General features: G+C 41.1%; 2 protein-coding genes across 8 annotated transcripts in view; one reads left to right on the forward strand and one right to left on the reverse strand.

Annotated features, from left to right (window-relative positions):
* Positions 1-6,893: 6,893 nt before the first annotated feature.
* Positions 6,894-12,937, reverse strand: PIGM (phosphatidylinositol glycan anchor biosynthesis class M). Its single transcript, XM_023923828.2, has one exon. The coding sequence runs from the start codon at positions 12,783-12,785 to the stop codon at positions 11,532-11,534; it is 1,254 nt and encodes a 417-aa protein (XP_023779596.2). The 5' UTR covers positions 12,786-12,937; the 3' UTR covers positions 6,894-11,531.
* An 81-nt stretch (positions 12,938-13,018) lies between these two features.
* The window catches only part of RGS7 (regulator of G protein signaling 7), a 258,091-nt gene continuing 254,908 nt past the window's right edge, over positions 13,019-16,201 (forward strand). For 2 of the 7 annotated variants that reach the window (XM_086877669.1, XM_086877685.1), the window contains exon 1: positions 13,020-13,301. The gene's annotated coding sequence lies outside the window, so the exon portion shown is untranslated. Of the gene's footprint in view, positions 13,302-16,201 lie in introns of all 7 variants that reach the window. The other 5 variants (XM_086877668.1, XM_086877679.1, XM_086877678.1 and 2 more) reach the window with 4 other exon arrangements.

The raw sequence follows: 16,201 nt of genomic DNA on the forward strand, positions 1-16,201 counted from the left end.
TTTGAGATTTTTGACTGATGATTGTCAGAGTCTATACAGCTACTACTGTAGCTACTATAGATTTTATGTTTTTTGTTAGTTTCTTCTTTTTTTTTTTTTTTTTTTAAATTGATGAAAATCTCAAGGCTCTGCCATATTTTCTGCTGAATTTTTCTGGTAATAGATATTCAACTGGAAACACAAGTTTGTCAAAATGTAGCCACTGGAGTGTCCTTGACCCATTTGCAGTTGTTCTGTATTGAACTGCCATGTTCCTGCTACTGGGAGAAAGGAAGTTCCCCTTCCCTCTGAAACAGCAAAAACATCCTGACAGAGCTCCAATGTGTTTTCACTCTGTGATGCAAACCAGCACACAGTAGAGTGGGGACAGCTGGGGGAACTCATTTCCCTACTGCTCTGAACTAAATTACAAATAATGGCATGCTTTAACAACTTCACTGAGGTCTGCTCTCACCTTGTCACAGAATTTCTGTTCATGGTACCTTGTTCTGCAGCCTTTAATAGGAGACAAACCACAAATTCAGCATTTATCATATGCTCTGGGTGATAATGTATGTTGCTGTCAACTCTTTCTCATCTGCTCTAGCAACATAAAAGGCATTTTAGTAGCTGAAATGCTTTTGGAAGGTGTTTGGTCAGCAGGGCTAGAGTCTGGGTTCTCACAGGTCTCAGGAAGGTTTGCACACCACACATGTTACTGGTAAGTCCCTGAAGACAGAAGGACCACTTCTTGTGAAAAGGGATAGTTCACATTTCTGGTGTATCAAATTGTCACTCATCAATACTGCACAAAATCATGTTTAATTTATCACAAGGATCTTACCATATATTTTTGTGTTTGTTTGGGAAATAACTGCATGCATTATTTGTATAAACTACTGAAAAACTACCAGATTAAAATTACCTGCTGTCCCATGCAACTGACTGATACTGATTATCTAGGTGTGACAGCTTCTAGAAACCAACCTCTTTGCCATCTGCTCTCTCAGAAAAGGAAAAAAAACCCCTTGCATTTGCTCTGAAAACAGCTATGCCATATGGCAGCATAGCACCTATCTAAATTCTGATGGCTGAAGTATATCCTTTAGTTTTCATGAGTGTTCTTGAAACCGTTTTGCAGACATCTGTGATTGGAATAACACCTGTAATACCCATGTAAAAGTGTGCCATATTTTTTTTACAATATTCTGATCCTCCTCTTTTCTAACAGATACCTTTTCCTTATTCATTCACCAAACACACATAAGATTATATGTTCTCATGAATATATTTGACCTTTATGCTGCTAAACACTACGCAGGTTCAGTGACTAATGCATTATGATTCCTTTGTGAAGTGTTTTGATTTGGCCTGTAGTCAGAGCACTGGAAATAATTCTAGCACCTTAGCTTGACAAGAAGTAATTGTGTTAGTTTTAGTAATTGTGTCAGTTTTTGAAAATACACTTTAATTTAGGTCCAAGGAATGCTCCAATTTCAAGCAGCTAAATCCCCAGCTGACATCTCCTATTTAGACAGAATGCCAGCTACTAATCAACACTAAAGATCAAATTGTAATTTTCCAGGATGCTAAATTAATGTGGTTTTAGCCTTGATGAATTGTAGCAAAAATATATTTTTGCATGAACTATAAATTGTCTGTAATGCATCTGTAATAAAACTTCTCTTTCTGCATAGGCATAGGCAAAGACAAAAGTATGTGAGTGTGAAGCAAGGAGAAAAAAAGTGCAGCAAATCTCAGCTTTAACCAGTGGCTTTAAAGAAGGCATTTCCATACATCTTGTGGCACCACTGTTTACCTTTGATGTGTCTTGCTGGGCTTCTAACCTCAATGTGAAAAACAGGTCGAGGCTGCTCTCAGAAGTGCAGGACAATCTCTGCTCCCATTGTCATGAAAGTCAAGTGCAGCACTCATGCTCTGTCAAGAGGTAGCCTGCCTGCAGGCAAATGGCAGAAAATGTGCTAGTGTGAGAATAATTAAACAAACAAATCTGGTTTAGACAAAAGCAGAAACTTTCCCAACAGTAATCTATTCCAGATTGTAAGGAAGTATTCAACAGCTTTCTTTGAATTCTCAGGGGGTCACTGTAAAATCAGAACCAACAAATGACAGAGAAATAGAGGGCAATCTTTTGCACTGGCTTAACATCAGCTACCAGGTTCAAAGACCTCCAGATCACATCTACACGGAGTTGTTGGATGTAAGACACAGGACTTAGATGGGAGTAGTGTCACAGGAAAGAATTGCCTTAGGGCTGTGGTCACACAGGTAATTTATGAGCAGTTCCAAGCTATATCACATAGGGTGAAATTTCTTTTAACTCTTACACTCAAAACACTGGGAACACAAGCAAATTCCTTTTGTCCAAATTACATTTCAATGGCATGCTTCATTGCTCTCACAGGGAATTGATGGGGATCAGGTGGCTAAAATGTGACTGGTGCTTTCCCTGTGAGCCAGCAGAAACCATGCTGAGGTTAGACAGAGGGGAGGAGTGCAACATGCACAATACCTGGAGGAAATGTCTCTGAGGAGCCTGGACCAACCAAAGACAGCTGCCACAAGCCCAGGTGTGATCAGACCTCCAGTCTCTCCAGCACATTTTCCAGCTATTTTCAGCCTGGGTTGAATTCCTGAGATAAAACAATTTCTCAACATGGGTCAATCCAGGCCAGGCATCATTGGCTATGCTTGGAATGCTGCCTTTTCCTCTTTATTTAAATCATGTTTTAGATGGCAAATCTGCCAAACTCTTTAACTGTATGCCTTGTCAACTGCAGTAGTCTGTAGAAAGGGTTTACTTTCTGACAAAAAAGCACTTATTTTCTTCAGCCAAAACTACAGGGTAAGCTAATCATCCTAAACAGCAGTACATACCATTCCAGAGCTAAACTATTATTAAAACAGAAGACAATTTCAGCTAAGGATCTTAATTTTATTTTGCAGTTACACAAGTCATCATTAGTACAGGTAACTGAAGTGCCAATTTATCTGTTTCTCCCTCACACTCCCCGACTTTCTTTTCACCACATTGAAAACATATGAAGTCCCATAAAAGCTGTGGTTTCCTTTTGGGAGAGAAGGCAACCAAACTCCAGGGGTTTGGTGTGCTTGAATTAACCTGGCCTAATAAGCTGTCTCAATTTACCTGCTTTTTAATTACCTGGCCAGCTAAAAACACCTCTTTTTGATCACACAGATCTGTTTTGTCAGCTTTGATTTCCCTTCTCTCCCCTTCTCACCTATCAATCTGTTACTAGCTGCTAGCTGTCATCTGTGAAATACCAATGAAACAAGATGCAGTTCAGGTTTACTGGCACACTCTGGTAGCATCTGCTCTGGAAGAAAAGAGCAAGCAGATACCCAGGCCCATAAATGAGGATTTATGTGACACACAGCTTGGTGTGTCAGATAAAGGGCCTAGCCAAGTAATGGAGCACATTTGGTGACAGGAGTACTCTGCTGGGGACACTTGTGTGGCTAAGGATCTGTGAACAACCTTCATGGATCAGGCCAGTATCTTCCAAATGTGGCCAGCAACAGATGCAGAGGAAAACCAGATAGAGGTGAGATTTGCCTAGAAATATTTCCCTAGCTCACCATGATTTGCAGCTTGTTGAATTCCCAAGACCAGAGAACACAGTTTTAGTATTTAATAGCCCCTGACATATTTTTCTATGTATTTGCATCAGTTGTTCCGCAGCCATGAAACTTAGCACCCTCATTATCCTGTGTCTCCAATATTAGGAGAAGATTTATTCCCCGGTTTCATTAGTAATTAGTCTGCAGAGTCCAAATTGTCTTTTGGGGAGAGCTAAGAACTTCACCCCTTCCTTCTAGAGGGAGTTCAATCCACGCAAATCTACTCCTCCACTCTCAGGCGTGACTGACAAGTCTCTGTAAAACAAACAGGGCCTCTTCCTTTATCCTTAGCAGATGTTTATCCAGTCAGGGTGGGCATGAAGTCCCTGAATTTGCTGCTGCCGTATTACAGATGAGGATAGGTATGGTTATATAGGGTATATATGTCTCTTTAAGATGTGCATAGATTTATGAGGATATATATATATCTGTATACAGTGATATAAAATAGATTAAGGCAACATCTGGGTACTTTAAGAACTGCAGAGAAATCACTTCTGGGCACGGTATGGGCAAATCTGCATTTGTGCATTCTCACCACTGATGTGGCCTCCAGCACACAGCAGGCACTTGTTCAGGAAGCCTACAAGGCTGGTGCAAATGTAGAACTCCCTGTAACTGCTTCTAGCACAGCACATCTGGTCCAGATTTCAATTTCGTAGTCTGTGCCTCTTTGAACAAAAGCTTTGGAGAAAGATCCAGGTAAAGTAATCATTTCACCTGTATGTGAATGCAGAATTGTAATTTGCCTTCATAGTGCTGCAAAATTAGTGACTTTTTTCTTGGATAACAGCATAATATATATTTTTATGAATATACAGAAACAGTTCCTGCGCCATTATCTGTCACATCTGAGGTAGCTATTTATACCAGCTGCAGAGTTGTCTGCTGTTTCATTTTCCCAATACATTTTCAATATAAATTTCCAATGCAATCTAAGCAGCCCAGTAATAATAAAATCTTATTTAATTACGGTATCAGCTCACTATAATTTTTCAAATTATTTTCCTAAATTGTCTGGATTTTTACCATGAATTCTATTATCTTCTTCCAGATTTTCATTTAGCTTCAACAGTAATTCACCCTCTCCAAAAAATGAAATGCTGGAATGCACATGAAAGCCTCACATATCCCACAAGAAAAGTTTAAATATATACAAAAAAAAAAAAAAAAAGAAATTGAATATTTTGTAATCAGAATGTCTTTAGTTAAGTGTTTACAGTTTGCTACCAGCCAGACTTATAATTGTTTCAAACAAGACTGCAATCACTTATGGCAGTGTGTTACAGAAATAGATTAGAACACATTGTGGCTCAAATAAGGTGTCAATTAAATGTACCAAGCCCATCACAACTGGCAAAGGCAAACAGCCCAGCAAACTGCAATCACTTCTTAATGATAAATTAGTGGCAGAGGCAAGACAACAGTCAAGGTCTCTGGGGCCTCACTTTTTGCCCCTGTTTCTTGATCACTTTGCTCCATCCTGCATATTAAAATTTTGGTCCTGGCCATGCAGTATTTCTTTCCAGTGAACAATCATTTGGTTCACTTTGAACAATGAACTTTCTTATACCTAATCAGCCAGTTTATTAGAGCATGAAAGAAAATTGGTCATGACTTCAGTTCCTGTACTGCTGGAATTAACAAGCTGGCTGATGCCAGCACTAAAGTTGGAAGTGCTAATGGTAATTAAAATCTATTTTCAAATACATCTGACTGCTTTAAGGTGAAGCACTTGTTATTCATGTGAATTTCCAGACTGTATATAAATAAAAGTGCTACTTTCTTCATGAGGGTGTCAGCTGTGGGAACAACATAACTAATTATTAATTTTCTCTGATACAGCATTTGTTCTCTTTTAGTGAGTATATTGCTGTATGTGTCCTCCAAAGTCTTTGAGTAAGGAAAGCTTTAAACTAGAATTTAACAAGCATCACTACTCTTAGTTACTCTGTTTTACGCGCGCACACACACACACACACACACATGTATCTCAGAAAGAGATGACAAAATAGTACTAATATTGAAGCTGACATAAATTATCAGTAGCTTTATTATCATTTGACAAAAGTCCATGTAGCCCAAACAGTCAATTTTCTCTTAGGTGCATTTGGGTAAAATACTTCATATTAACAAAGTACTCTAACACCTATCTCAAATGGGACTCTGTTCTTCCAAAAGGTAATCATAATTATTCAATATATGCACACTATCCAGGGTGGAAAATAAGGGGAGGATAATCATATTTTGTTTTCCACTTCGTTTTCTAACCGGCTTCCTGGCTAATTCAATCTATTGGATCAGTAGGAGGGACATGGGATAGATTAAAAAAACCTTGAGTGTCAGATCACCAGGGGATTTGAATTAATGTTCTTTTGCACAGAGTGGGAGCATATGGGCCACAGAGTGCAGTCCTCCTTGGAAAATTACTGTCAAAACAGTACCATCTCAATTAACACAGCTGCTGACTTGTGAAGCAGCAATCAGATTTTAACTTGAGTTAACCTCTGAAAAGCAGTTTCAGAGTAACTGCTTACTAATAACTGCTTGCTACACCAACAATATTGCCGAATAGCCTATGTGAGTCACACCTGTACAACTACACAAGTGCTACTGCAGCATATAACATTCTATAGACCCTCTTATGATAATGTGAAGGAAGGAAAGTTACATTCATCCACCTGGACAATAGCTATCAAGATCCCATTTTCCTCCTGTAAAATGGAAAAGCGCTTTTGATCCAATACCCTTCATATAAATAATGTGAATTTCACAGTATGGGCTTACTGCTCAATTTGCCTGCATTTCAGCTGATTTCCAAGGCTGAAGTTGTCTTTGCAGCTAATCAGATACAGGCATTTCCCTTCGACATTTCTCCCACAGATGTTCTAGCTGGCTTCCCCACCAATTTCCATGAAAAGTAGGGAGGATCTCTTATGTGTAATTTCCTTATGTGCAAGCTATGAAATGTTTTATCTGAAGAGATCATTAACATCTGAAAGTTAAGCTCTAAGACTAATATGAGACTGCAGCTAAAGCTTTATCTACACATGAAGTAAGACTGCAGCCCAATAAGGAACCTCTTCTGCAGCGACCCTACCCTTCTCAGCATGTACCAGAAAGGGCTCATGAGGAATTCTGCTCAAAGTACTATAAACTTACACCATTGAAAAATGACAGGTTTTCGTCTTCTTCACCATACTAAAGAAAAAGAGACATTCCAGCTGTTAAAAATGCATGTAACAGTTGCATGAACTTATTGTATCGATTTATTAATGTCATAAAAGAAATATAATCTGAAAAAAGCCTCAAAACAATGGTACTGCATAAATAGACATTTTTATTTCTCATTTCTTTTCATTTCTCATACTTTCACTAGTACAAAATGTAGCTCTCTGACCTCATTCATCATGCATAAAGACTGAAACAATGATCCTACACATATGTGACTAGTGCAGATTTTTATAATAAAGAGCATCTACCAGTGGAATGTGCACCTTGAAATCCATAATTAGCTGGTTCTTTATTATGTCTATTACACCACAAGATCCCTACAGCATATGATCTTATTTTCCTTATGCAACAAAATTTATGTAATTCATTTTCAGAGCCACTAGAGATTCTTAGTGCTAAACATAAGAAATATCTAAGGAACCTGTTTTACAGAGGGTAGCTCTGAAAATGTTATTCAAAGGTGTATTGACTGGGATTTTCTTTTTGATTCCGTATGTGCAGGTAAATGTTTGGGCTTGTAAGTATAGTGCACATAAATACGCTTTAAAGCAGGAAAATTGCTTGAGGTGTTTGATTTCAGTCTGAGTAAAGGGTTTGTCCTAAATTCAGGGTAATCTTATTCCATAAAGCTGCTATCACTAGGACATACATTCTGCAGCTGTCTTCGGCAAATATATGAGGAATACCTCATATATTTTGAGGTTCCCTGTGTTCGCTATGTATTTCTGCAGCCCTTTTGAAGTAGATGACTCATTCTTCTTAAGATAAAAAAAGCAAACCATTTGCTCATAACGTACTCTCTTTTAACATTTACTTTATACAACATTACAAAAAATGTTGGAGCTTCCCCTTGCTGTTAAATGTAGAAATCTCATGGTTTCTTTGAAAAGGAAACCATCATAACTCATAACTGATGAGCTCAGTTTAGCACACCTACTTGATTTCTTTACTATTACAGGAGTCAATACAATGCAAGTGACACACACACAAAGAAGTTCCTTAATAAGGAAAAAGTACATTGTGTCACAGATAGTAATTCAGCATTCTCATAATAAAACTGAATGAAATATTTATTATTATATTTTTGCTTACCCTGCTTTTTCAATAATTGCATTTATAAACTTTAAAGCAAATCATCGTTAAATGCTGAGCTTTGCTTGAAGTCATTTGAGAATCCAATCACGAGTCTTTGGACAATAGGCTACAGTGTAAAAATTAAGGCAGAAATGTTACTTTTCTTGATTCTTCTTTTCCCTTTCACCTCTTGTTCTTTCTTAAACCAGCTTAAGGGCTGGTTTCAGTGCAGTGTGAAAAATTTGTGCATGTGAGATATATTTCAATGGGCATTTCAACCTCTTAAAAGCAAAGTATTCAGCATTACAGTTTTGCAACCCATGGTAAGGAAGGAACACTAACATTCAGACACTTCAGCTCCTAATTGCCAGAGGATAAATGGACTCAAAGTTATTAAGCAAAATAATGTGAACAGCATCAAAAGCAATAAATGTTACACAGGAAATGAATTTGGTACATTTTAAGGACATTATAACTATTCACTATAACTTGTTCAAGAACTATAACTTATTTGGTACTCCATTAAATTATTTTAACCTTTTTTTTAAATGAACGAAGTTACTCAATGCCATTTAAATATGGAATAATTTTTTTAAAAGCAAGATCTAAACTCTCAAACATATTTTTGTTTGTCTCTTTCAGTTTATTTCTCTTATTCAGATTTTATGAGTCACTTGATTTCTGAATTGCAAACGCATTTGGGTGATTTAGAAAACAACTGTAAAAAGAGGGGCTCATCCTGGATTATTAAAATGATGACTAGCCTTTTTATAACTTTCCTATGCATGGCTTTCTCAAATCATCACTGCAGGACTGGTACTGACCTGTGAAGGGAAGGTACCCTTCAGTTCCTGTTGCTGCTTCAGAATTTGTATTCTGAAAAATGATGCAGAATTGCTGTAAAATTTGCCTTTTCAAAATGATTTAGCTATTAACAAGTTAGGAATGTATTTTTCATAAGGAAATTACTTCTTACCTAAAAAAAATTACAATTCTGTCATGAATACAGTAACTTAAAAATGCTGTTTTTTGTAGAAGGTTTTGAGGTTAGAAATGCCTTTCAGCTTGCATTTGCTTTCTTTGCCAACAGGAAGGGAAAAATAGAGGTGTGGGAACGTCTGCAAACAGCATAAATAGGTCTGTTAAACTGGTACAGAACATTGCTCTGGGCAAAGAAAACAAGCTTTTTGCAACAGAAAAATGTGTAGCAGATAATGGAGGATCAGCTGCACAGGAAAATGAGCCATTGCCTGGACATCAGGTCAGGGTGAGCAGAAGTATTACGCAGAAGACCCTCTTTAGTATTCTGCTGAAGCTGGGTATGTCCAACTCTGCCTTGGAAATAAAACCACATGGGATGATTTTGCTTCACACACACTGCACACACAAAATGTCTTGCTGATTAATATAAAACTGTGTGCAAGTGGCTTTTGCTGCCAGTTTTTTGACTGATACACTTCTAGTGGAAGATGTAGACAAGCTGGTGCTATAAAACTCTCCTCATCCCAGAAAAAGAAGGAAATTAGTGCCATGTCTGCCCCAAAAAACCAAGACAGCCAAAAGAATATCCATTGCCTTATTCAATTTCTGGATTTGCAAAGAGGCTGTCAGGATTTTCACAGCTTGAAGGCAAGTGAGAAGGCAGATGGCAGAGAAAAACTTCCCAGTGGGGGAGCAGAAACACCCCCCAATACTCTGACCACAGAAATCACAGAGAAATTGTCCTTCTAACACATCAGAATGTCTAAATTTGGCCAGAGTGGTATAAGGACATGGTCACACCTCCTGGTAACATGCTCTTTGGTTCTGAGCTGTGGGGACTCCAGGGTTTCCTTTCCTTTCATGTAACCACCTCAACGGGGCTGAGAAGCAATGGGAAAAGTTCACAGATGAAAAACCTGTAATTCCACCTCATGAGGGAGCAGTGCAAGCAGGAAAGGACATCCTGTATGTGAGGCAGCTGAGGAAGAGGGCTGCCTCAGGAGACACCAGGGTTCAGAGGCAGCATGGCAAATCCACTTGGCCATACCCTTTCCCAGTGACATCATCGGGAATTCTACCCAGTGGCTGAAGCTATTTTGCCTTGAAGCCCTGCTCTAGGTTACACACTACGGTTTTCACTTTCACATGGGATGTAGCTAAAAGGTGAGGCAAATATGGAAATTATTTTATTTGGCATATGCCTACTGAAACTAGATTTTACTAAAATACATTGTCATTTTCCACCTCTGTCAAAAGCTGTGTACATCAGACCTCTTATTGGATGTTCTTGAGAGTATTGATTCCAAAATGGCTCTGCTCTCCTCCCACTATCACCTGGAACTCAATTCCAAATCTTCCTGAGTCTCCTATGGGAATAAATGTGTTTTGACAAGTTGTAGAGCTTCCTATTTCAAAACTTCCCTTTTCGTCTAGCAACAGCCCAATTTCCTCAACTCCTTTCATTTTTTTTCATTTCTTTTTAATAGCAGAGAAATAGAAATACTGAGAAGCGTCATTTCCAATTACTGTTTCGGTATAAACTCTAATGCTTTTGGGACACAGGTGCCATTCTAACTGTATTTTGACTTTGTATTTCCTACTATTAACACCCACATTAACCATATATTAACTGAAATTTAAGGCAGTGGCCTCTTTTCTAGAACCTGTCAAGAAGAAACAAATATTTAAGCTTTATACATCTCTGTGATCCCAGACAGATATATGGAACAATCTTCCTCCATGTCAGGGGAATAAATCTATTCAAAAATTTGAAGAGAGCAGAATATGACATAGTAAGTTAAAGAGTGGTATATCTGGATTCTAAAATAAATTAAAAATCTCAAAGAGTTAATGATGTGAAAGTCACTAACAGTGCATAGCTAAAATGCTATTGTGGAAACAAAAGGAAAAATAAACCCCACTGTAAATGTTGAACAATTACCTTGCCAAACACTCCACTTACATACTGGAATGTACAAAACTGTCAAACTCCAATTTTATAATCAAACTCCACCTTTATAATTTTCTGTTATTGTAGATAAAAGCCAAGGCCCTCAACAAGCAGACTAACACTGAGAATGAGAAAAAAGATGCCAGGGCTACTCCATGAGGGAGTATGAGCAGGAACTGAGGGTGGGGTCAAGGAGCAGGCCACAGTCACACTGTCTCTGGAGATGGCAGGTGAAGACAAGTCAGTGCAGATGGGTAGAGCCCATTCATCAGAGCCCCAAACACGGTTAAGTGATGAACTGGGCCAGGGTACTTCCAGAGATTCCAGCCAGGAGGAGGACAGAGTGGGAAGCAGTGCTGAAGGGCTGCAACCAAGTTTCAAGACCCACAGGGGAGACACTGCTCGGGGCACGACTGGGGCTGCTCAGGGTAACTGAGGCAAATCAGCACTCTCATGGCCCTGAAACAGCAACACTTACACACAATGTGCTTTAAGTACAACTTGCTTACACTTTCTTTAAATGAAGTACTGGTGATACCTGATGCCTTGTCAGGAACAGTAGGGCTGTTTCTGGATTTAGGTAAATTAAATTATAACAATATTAAATATTGTTATTTATTGGTAGTAATTTTTACTTATTAAATATTTATTACTGTTGTTTCAGTATTTTTGCCACTTGTGCTTCTTTTTGATAATGTGAAATAATCTGAACAATTATGAGGCTATTAATTAAAAGGAAAAGCAAGCCTGCCAACCATATAAATAAGAAAGTGTTATATCCTTTGAACTCCAAAAAGTATGCAGGAGTAAGCCATAGGCCTTGTCCGATGAACCACAGAAAGAGAAGCAGCACGCCCCGCCGCCAGGACATCTTAATGCTTGGCATTACGAGGGGCAAAAGGCAGAGATACCAGACAAAGTACTGGGATGTGCATACTTTGTTAAAAGTCACAAAAATAGCGGTGTGTAAGAAACAGCTGAAGGCGAGGTCTCTGTAGAACGCTATGGATACCACCAGGAGCAAAAGCAGCTGGGGCAGGAAAGCTGCGAGCCCAAGGGCAAAACTCCATTTGCTCTCTGCTGTCAAGTACAACATGTAGAAATACGGAGAGAAGTTATGACGGATATCCCTCCTAGTCAGGTGATAGAGGTAGGCATGCTCCAAAAACTCCCAGCCATAGAGGCGATAAAATGCCACAGTCAAGGCAGCCAGCACCGATCCGGCAGCTGTTCCAAAGAGTAGCACGTCGCGGTTCGGCACCTTTCCAAAGAGGTGCCAGAGGCGCGCCATAAACGCGACCTTCGCCGTCTGGTCACCGCGCGCACGCAGCGCCCCTTGCCCGCGGCCCGGCCCGCTGCTCAGGCGGAGCGCTATGGGCAGCGCGTAGCTCAGGGGATAGATTTTCATGTGCACGGCCAGCCCGTAGCACACGGCGGCCTTGCCCACGCTGCCCGCCTCCACCCAGTACAGGGTGGCGAGCACCAGCAGCGCCACCAGCGCCTCCGCGTTGCCCCGGCTGGACACGGCCATGGGCAGGGGGTTGAGGAGCCAGGCGGCGGCGCAGCAGCCACAGGCGCGGCCGGCGGGGGTCCCCCGGAGCCGCAGGGCCCGGTAGGCCACGACGGCAACCGCCAGGTCCCCGGCCACGAAGAGCAGCTTCCCGAAGGCCTCGGCGAGGAACACGTTGGGTGTCAAGAGCCAGGCCAGGAGCGGCGTGTAGCGATACGTGGCCCGCCGGTAGGGCGAGCGCCCCTCGGTCACCAGCCGCGCCGCATCCGTGAACACCCGGTAGTCGACGTCGGTGTAGCGCACCCGCATGGCGCGGTCCTGGTGCAGCCCGTACAACACCAGCGCCAGCCTCGCCAGCAGCCCCGCCAGCAGGGCCACGCCCACGCCCGCCATCCTTTCCGCGCGGGGTGGGGGGAATACGGGGGAATGCGGGAGCAGGGACACGCGGGGCTCGGGCGCTGCCGGCGAAGAGGGGGCGCGGGCGGCCGCGCTCGGTGCGGCTTCCGCCGGTGCGCGCGGCGAAGAGGCGGCCCCGCGCCTGCGCACTGCGCTCCGGAGCCGTGCTCGGGCGGGGCGGCCCCGCGCGCTCGCCGGCCCCGCGCGGGGAGGGCCCCGGCCCCGGGCGCTGTGAGGGCGCGGCCCTGGGGGGCGATGGGCGGCGGCGCCTCTGCCACGGGCCGGGAGCCTGGCCGGGCACGGGCGCCGGTGTACGGGGAGGGGCTGCGGGACACCAGCCGCGCTGCCCATTGCTCCCGAACCCTGCCGGGAGCTGTGGGGCTCCACGGGTAGAGAGGCGGCAGGTGCAGTAGTAGTTAAGTAAGGAGCAGAAGGAAAAACAACATCTGTTATTTACCCTCCGCAAGTGGCTGTGTTTTGCCTAGACGTGTGAGCTCGCTCTAGAGCACTTAGGTGAGCTTCCTGCCACAGCAGATTTCTCATTTAATTAGAGCAGCAACAGTGTAGTGAAATTCAAAGCTTAGAGAGAGTTACTTAAAACAAAGGAATTCATTCCACACTATTTTGAGGGCCTATTTTGTATGTTTTTCAGATAGTTTTCCTGTCTGGATATTTGCCATCGCACATTTGAATTGTGGCTGATTGAAAAACAGGCGTTTATCACTATCGCGTGTTTCGTATTAGAACTTAGAAGGGATTTTCTTAGAGATGCTTTAGTCATCAAAAATATGCATTTGCTTGTTTAGTAGTTAATTGCAGCCGCACTCTTTTTGCTAAATGGTGTCATTTGGGAACATTTTGGGCACTGTAGCGTTGCTGGCTCACATAATTTACAGAAAATAATCTGCTGTTCTGGGGACACTCATCTAAGAACTAGGAACCAGTTTTTTGCTTTTGGCAGAGGCATCTTGGAGGGTGGCTTAACTGGTGGGATATTTAGGGGACAAAAGATATTTTTGTTTGTGTGCACACAGCTATTAATTTTTCTCTGTTAAGGCTGTTGTTCTGTGTATAGCAGTACAATGGGGTATAATCTGAGGGATCCAGTGGGAGAAGCATAGTAACTAACTAACCTGGAGAGTCAGTTTTCCCTCTGTCAGATACTTGCCTATTTTTTACTAAACTGGATATCTTCAATATAAAAATCTCTATTTATGATATCATTAGGTCCTAAAACGGATTGTTAGGATGTTCCTGGGATAGGGAATGAGAGTGGTTGTTGATCCTTGGTAAATAATTGCTTACTCACTGCTGCTGTTCTACTTCAGAACAGGAAAGATTGGTAACATTTTGTATCTTGTACTATAATGGTTGTGGTACTTTAAAAAATGCTTCCATCACCATATCCACTGTTGTGCTCAAAATTTCCTCTGGAAAAGCTAGGAGATAGATGCTGAGTAAAATCACTGGGACTGAAATAACTAAGTATATATGTAGATACTACTAATTTTTTTAATTTGGAAAGGTTTGCAAAGAGCTATTGTTGCTGTCTGCCAACTTTTCTTCCAGGATTGTTTGCTGTTTTGTTGCCTTCCTGGATGGAACATGTTTTATTATTTCAGACCCTTTGAGGAAGCTGTTAATGATCAGATCAGAACATATTGCAGTTTATTTGCTGAAGTGTCCAGGTTTAATGATAATGGTGGAACAATAAGAGTTTAATAAATAAACTTAGGAGTATGCTGGTTTTCTTGTCTGTTTCTGACAGTCTGTTTTCAGACAAATCTTTTATTCTTATCTGAAGCAAACAGAAGTTGTTAAGCTGTCAGTAGTGACTTTTTACCTGGATTCTAAAGAGGAAAAAAGTAGGTAATTTAATTTGAAAGGGTCATAAAGTAAAAAAAAACAACAGAAAATCTGCCTTGGCTATTGCATATACTGTGACTGTTTGACATTGTTTGAGCTGGAAAAAGAATTGATTTTCCTTATCAATAATTTAACATCTTCAAAATATGCTTGAAGCTCTTCAGAGAATTAAGATTTGGCTCAAAAATGCATTTGGCTTCAGATTTGATACCAGCTTGCTTAGCGTGATTTGTCATGTACTGTAGACTTTAATGCAGGAAGGAGGGCAGTCTTATTAAAGTTATAAATCTGTTCCTGTAAAAAGCTGCTTTTATTTATGTAAGTCACCAAGAGCCTTTTAGAAAATGCTGGGAGATAAAAACTAAGAACTGCTGGTACTGAAGCTGATTGATTCCAGTGCACATGAAGATGCAAACAGCATGAAGAAAAGTGTGGAGTTGCCATAACATAAATAGGTATATATACATACATGCTTATTCACATGGGCATAAAGGTTTTATCTCACTACCTGCCAGGCATTTTCTCTACATGGTCTCAAAGATGGACCATCTTATAAACGGAGGTCACTTCTAAATGTGCTCCTATTGCCTACCTGTGATGGGGGTTATAAACCTGAACTCAAACATTAGCTTCTCGCTTCACCTTCTGTGATAGAGACTACTTGAGCAGCACCAGGACATATGTTCCATAAACTACCTCATTCGAACTGCCATTATTTAGGATTCACACAGCAGTGGTAGCTTTGAAAGGACTATGAACTCCTCGTTATAGCCTTGTTATGCCAAGTGTTTTAAAGCCTAATGGAAGTTTAACCGCCTGAAAATCAAGGTACTGCTGGAGGGTGGCAGCTGGAGTGAAGGAGACAGTGCCATGCTGCTTCCTGCTCAGCCAGGGGCAATCCTTGCATTTGGTCAGGTTCTTGCCTTTCAGGGGTTTACTGTCCACACTAAGGTGGAGAGTTATGTTTTGAGAAAGGTTGAGCTAAGGCTACTGCCATCAACAAAGGTGAGCATATGGCTGAAACCTAGATCTGATGGGTACACTAGGGCTAAATATTGGAGGGACTAACAGGTTAAAGCAGAGAATTTTGAGGAGAATAGAGTCTAGTGAAAGCTGACAATTGGAAGGTGAGATTCTGTTGAAGTAACGTAAGGGAGCTGTTGTGACTGGTAGCTGTGCAAGGAAAGAAGGAACAGGTAGTGAGAACTAAGATTCAGGTGGCCTAGGGGGCTGGACAAGCTGGAATATCTGAAAAATTATGGAAAAAGAAGCAGTAAAAGGCTTCATAGGAGGAAGGCAGTTGGAGGATACTTCCATATGCTGTGTTTTAGGTCATTCTACAGAGGTCTCAGGATGAAGCATTTCTCATGCAAGTCTCCTCTCATAATCTAATTGTTAATGGCTAGCTATACTTTTAGACTTTGTTGTTATGAGAAAAAATTAATCAGGCTTGTATGTTTTTCTGTAAGTTGTCATACTGTATGTATGCAGTGGCACAAGTCTATATGTATAAAAGGTGGTAGGAAAGTTGATTAAGCAAGTAAGGA

The sequence above is a fragment of the Cyanistes caeruleus genome, chromosome 2 (genome assembly GCF_971803275.1).
Source record: "Cyanistes caeruleus chromosome 2, bCyaCae1.hap1.1, whole genome shotgun sequence".
In the NCBI taxonomy this organism is placed as follows: Eukaryota; Metazoa; Chordata; class Aves; order Passeriformes; family Paridae; genus Cyanistes; species Cyanistes caeruleus.

Coding starts and splice junctions, on each gene's coding strand:
- PIGM (XM_023923828.2), bottom strand. CDS start 12,785: ATGGCGGGCGTGGGCGTGGCCCTGCTGGCGGGGCTGCTGGCGAGGCTG.